Raw genomic sequence first — 3,599 nt, forward strand, 5'->3', positions numbered from 1 at the left:
TGTGTGTGTGTGTGTGTGTGTGTGTGTGTGTGTGTGTGTGTGTGTGTTTCAGCATGTCGTGTTGTATCTAGTTGAAAATACATGTTGTGACAACTCTTCTTGCACCTTATTAAAACTTCCTCAAAGTGTGTTCAGTCTACGATAACCTGCTTCCAGGATGATCTAACTTTGTGCGATGTGATCACGTGTTTGTGTAATTGTTCCTCTCAGTGTTCCAGCAGCTGCGTGGTGGACATTTGAACATTGATTCTCTCTCTTCTCTGAAACAGTTTCTCTATTTTCTGTCTCTCCCTCAGACGTATCCCATGGTTCTTGAGTACCGGCCACGAATCGACTTTGGATGAAGCCCCGGCTGCAAGAAGAGGACCACACACACGCACACGCACGCACACACACACACACACACACACACACACACACACATACACGCGCACGCAGGCATATGCAGACATACTGTACATGACAAGTATATAAAACATTAGAAATGCGTACATTTGCACAAACACACACAAACACCAACATACACTCACCCACCATGTGCAGAGAAAGAGATTTAAATGTATTTTTGTACAGCCGATGATGAAGTGCATACGTTGTCATGCTAAAGAGGTTTTATGCTACATAGAATAATATATGCTATAATATATGATATTTTTAAATGTACTGTATGTCCCTGTGCCTAAAAACCTGTCGAGGTCAGAAATGAAGAATGACCATATCTTCACTTTGCCTGTCTAACTGTAGATTAAATGTTGATTTTCTACTGTTGATGGCTGTTTTTATGTTCATGTCTCTGCAGTTTGATCACATCCACTTTCACTATCTGAAGGATAACACAGTGGTTCCCAAAACTAGAGGGGTGGCGGGTGGGCGGAGTTATTATAATAGGCACGGCACCGCAAAATATGAATAAATAATGCATGGTCCTAATGCACTGCTAGTGAAGCATAGACACGTTTGTAAAGAAGGAAAAAAAAGGGTAAGACCCGCAAAGCTTCCTCGGACTCCCTTTCGGACAAGAGTATTAATTTATTTCCCTTACTCTTGTTTTTTCTTTTTTCATAGAGCAGGCCTAGACCGCACTCTATAATTTACAGATAGAGTAGGTCTAGACCACTCCATAATGTACAAGTACAACAGTTCCAGTAGTTTCTGGGAATGACTCCCCAGAGTTAGGGTAGTAACAAGCATTTCTGGGACATAGATGGACACAAATGGAAATATAAAGGAGAGAATAGCTCTGAGTCAAAGGAAGTCCCCCGGCAGTCTAAAACTATAACAGCATACATATATACAACTAAGAGAGACAGGGTAAAGAGAGGAGCCTGGTCGGGCTGAACTGCCCTGCCTCTCTCCAGTTTTATTATGTTATTGATAATATGATATATGAATCTGACAACTACGATGAGAAGCAAATGGGCCGGGTTAGGCTGACGCTGCGACTCTTCACTCCCTAACTATAAGCTTTATGAAAGAGGAGGGTTTTAAGAGTAGAAGGCAGCAAAGGCAAGAAAATACTTAGTGTTGTAGACTTTGAATAGAGTTTGAAAAAACTAAAGTCTGACACCATCTCACATCTAAGAACAATCATCTCACATCTAACGCTACATCTAAAGACGGGGGATCTTGCAGAGTCACACATTGCACGACTACAACTAGATTCACTTTGAAAAATGTTACTAAGTTAGCTAGCTACCACTAGCATTAGCTGCTAACTTAAGGGAAAGTCTGTAAGTATTTTTGTCATTTTCCTTAGTAAGAATATATATTTTTGCGTCTTGGGGAGTGAAGTCACGTATGCGACAAGTCACGTTTTTAGCATGAGGACGGTTCATGTGCACCACGCGGCGACACAAACCTAGACAACAACTGTATTTTTATGTTGAGGAGGCGGGGGGTGTCGGCAGCTGCTGAATGTAACTAATAAAGTAAAGTAACTAAGTTACTTTTAAAATCAAGTAATCTGTAAAGTAACTAAGTTACTTTTTCAAAATACCTGTGGCAATACTGGACACAACAGTCTGGATCTGATGCTCTTCTGTACATCCGACACAAGCAACGCATTCTCCCTCCCATCTCGTACAATACGGACGCTTGGTCAGGGGCTTTTGTCGTTGTTATTGACGCTAAAAGTCTCCTTAGGGGTCTTGTAACACGCTTTACCTAAACGCACTTGGCATCCTATTTGACGCACTTGTTCGGGACTATTGGCGTCCCTTTTGACGCTGTTAGGTTAAGGAAAGGTTGTGGGGGGGATTACGGTACCGTGACACGCAGGAATAACGGGCCGGTTGAAGAATAAAGGGTCTTCCCTGACACGCGGCAATAACAGGACAGTTAAGGACACACGGGGACACAAACCCCGCTCTCATTACATACTACTCTCTAAACCCGTAGATGCTGCTCCCCTCAGTACGTCCTACACGCACACCAAAGGGCGCCTTTTTTGTTGCATTTCGAAATATGCGTCGTATTTTACACGTTCGGAGTGAGACCGGGTTGGTACATCATGTCAGTCAGGTATCTTCTCTTCAGAAAAAGTCAGAATGAATAGTTTTCTTCAAAGTTTATCCTGTTTGCTGATGCTGCAATTATTTATTTAGTTACAGTCAGTGAGCATCTGCAGAATCTAACATCTTTTCAGTTTTGTATCCAGCCGTCACTCCTCTCACTGTTCACTTTGGTTTTGGCGAATCACAAGTCAGGGAAAACTGAGCTGTGTTGCTCCGCCACTTATTAATTATAGACATTTTGTTAAAAGAGAGACAGTAAAATATTACTGCTTTTACTAAGAAATGGATGACTTGAGTGCTTCTCCTGTCACATGTCATATGTACCCTATCCAAAAATACACCCCCCCCACCCACAGACAACATGTTTTATGTGTTGCTGTGGGCAGGGTCAGACAGACGGTGTGTGATCACATGCTCGTCTTTCCAGCTGCTCGTTTTGCCCTTGCAGTTGTTTTTTTAGGTCAACGTTATGTAGACCAGAGGTCCCTGTGGTTATGTATTTGAAATTATTACACAAAAAAGTCATACATACCACTAACAACAGAACAAATACGCGACAGACCTCACCACAAATCTAAACATCTAAAAAGGCCTAAACATCAATCAACATCCAAACTTCAAAATGATCAAATGAAAATATAAAAAAGAGAGAGAAAAATGCTAATGAATTAAACAAACATATAAAAACTAGCAATAATAGTAAAAAAAAAAGTAGTGTGGTTCTTTGCATAATTCCCAGGGCTGCTGCTGCTGACCTCTGACCCCTGGACTCTGGCTTCATATTGCAGATGAATGGGAGGAAACAACAGACACATCTCCTCCATCTGAGCATGACTCAACTGCACTAAGTGCAACTTGCACAAAATGTACATACAGTAAATACAGCTACATACAGTTTGCATTTAGATTTTCATTCCCAACTTGTATGTATTTTAAATTATTTGTTCTCATATTGTATCCTGTTATTTAATGTATATTCTGTATGTGTGCTGTGTGTATCTATCTATCTATCTATCTATCTATCTATCTATCTACATATCCATCTATCCATCTATCTATCGATCTATCTATCGATCTATCTATCTA

General features: G+C 40.8%; 1 protein-coding gene and 1 long non-coding RNA gene across 5 annotated transcripts in view; one reads left to right on the top strand and one right to left on the bottom strand.

Moving 5' to 3' along the window:
- pcgf5a (polycomb group ring finger 5a) overlaps positions 1-770 on the top strand; it is a 26,590-nt gene extending 25,820 nt beyond the window's left edge. For 2 of the 4 annotated variants that reach the window (XM_032540841.1, XM_032540844.1), the window contains exon 9: positions 297-770. In XM_032540841.1, the coding sequence (XP_032396732.1) occupies positions 297-344 (48 nt within the window). In that variant the 3' untranslated portion in view covers positions 345-770. The remainder of the gene's footprint in view (positions 1-296) is intronic. The other 2 variants (XM_032540843.1, XM_032540842.1) reach the window with 2 other exon arrangements.
- LOC116705022 (uncharacterized) overlaps positions 1-3,599 on the bottom strand; it is a 17,106-nt gene that overhangs the window by 1,101 nt on the left and 12,406 nt on the right. The window lies entirely within an intron of this gene.

The sequence above is a fragment of the Etheostoma spectabile genome, chromosome 17 (assembly GCF_008692095.1).
Source record: "Etheostoma spectabile isolate EspeVRDwgs_2016 chromosome 17, UIUC_Espe_1.0, whole genome shotgun sequence".
In the NCBI taxonomy this organism is placed as follows: domain Eukaryota; kingdom Metazoa; phylum Chordata; class Actinopteri; order Perciformes; family Percidae; genus Etheostoma; species Etheostoma spectabile.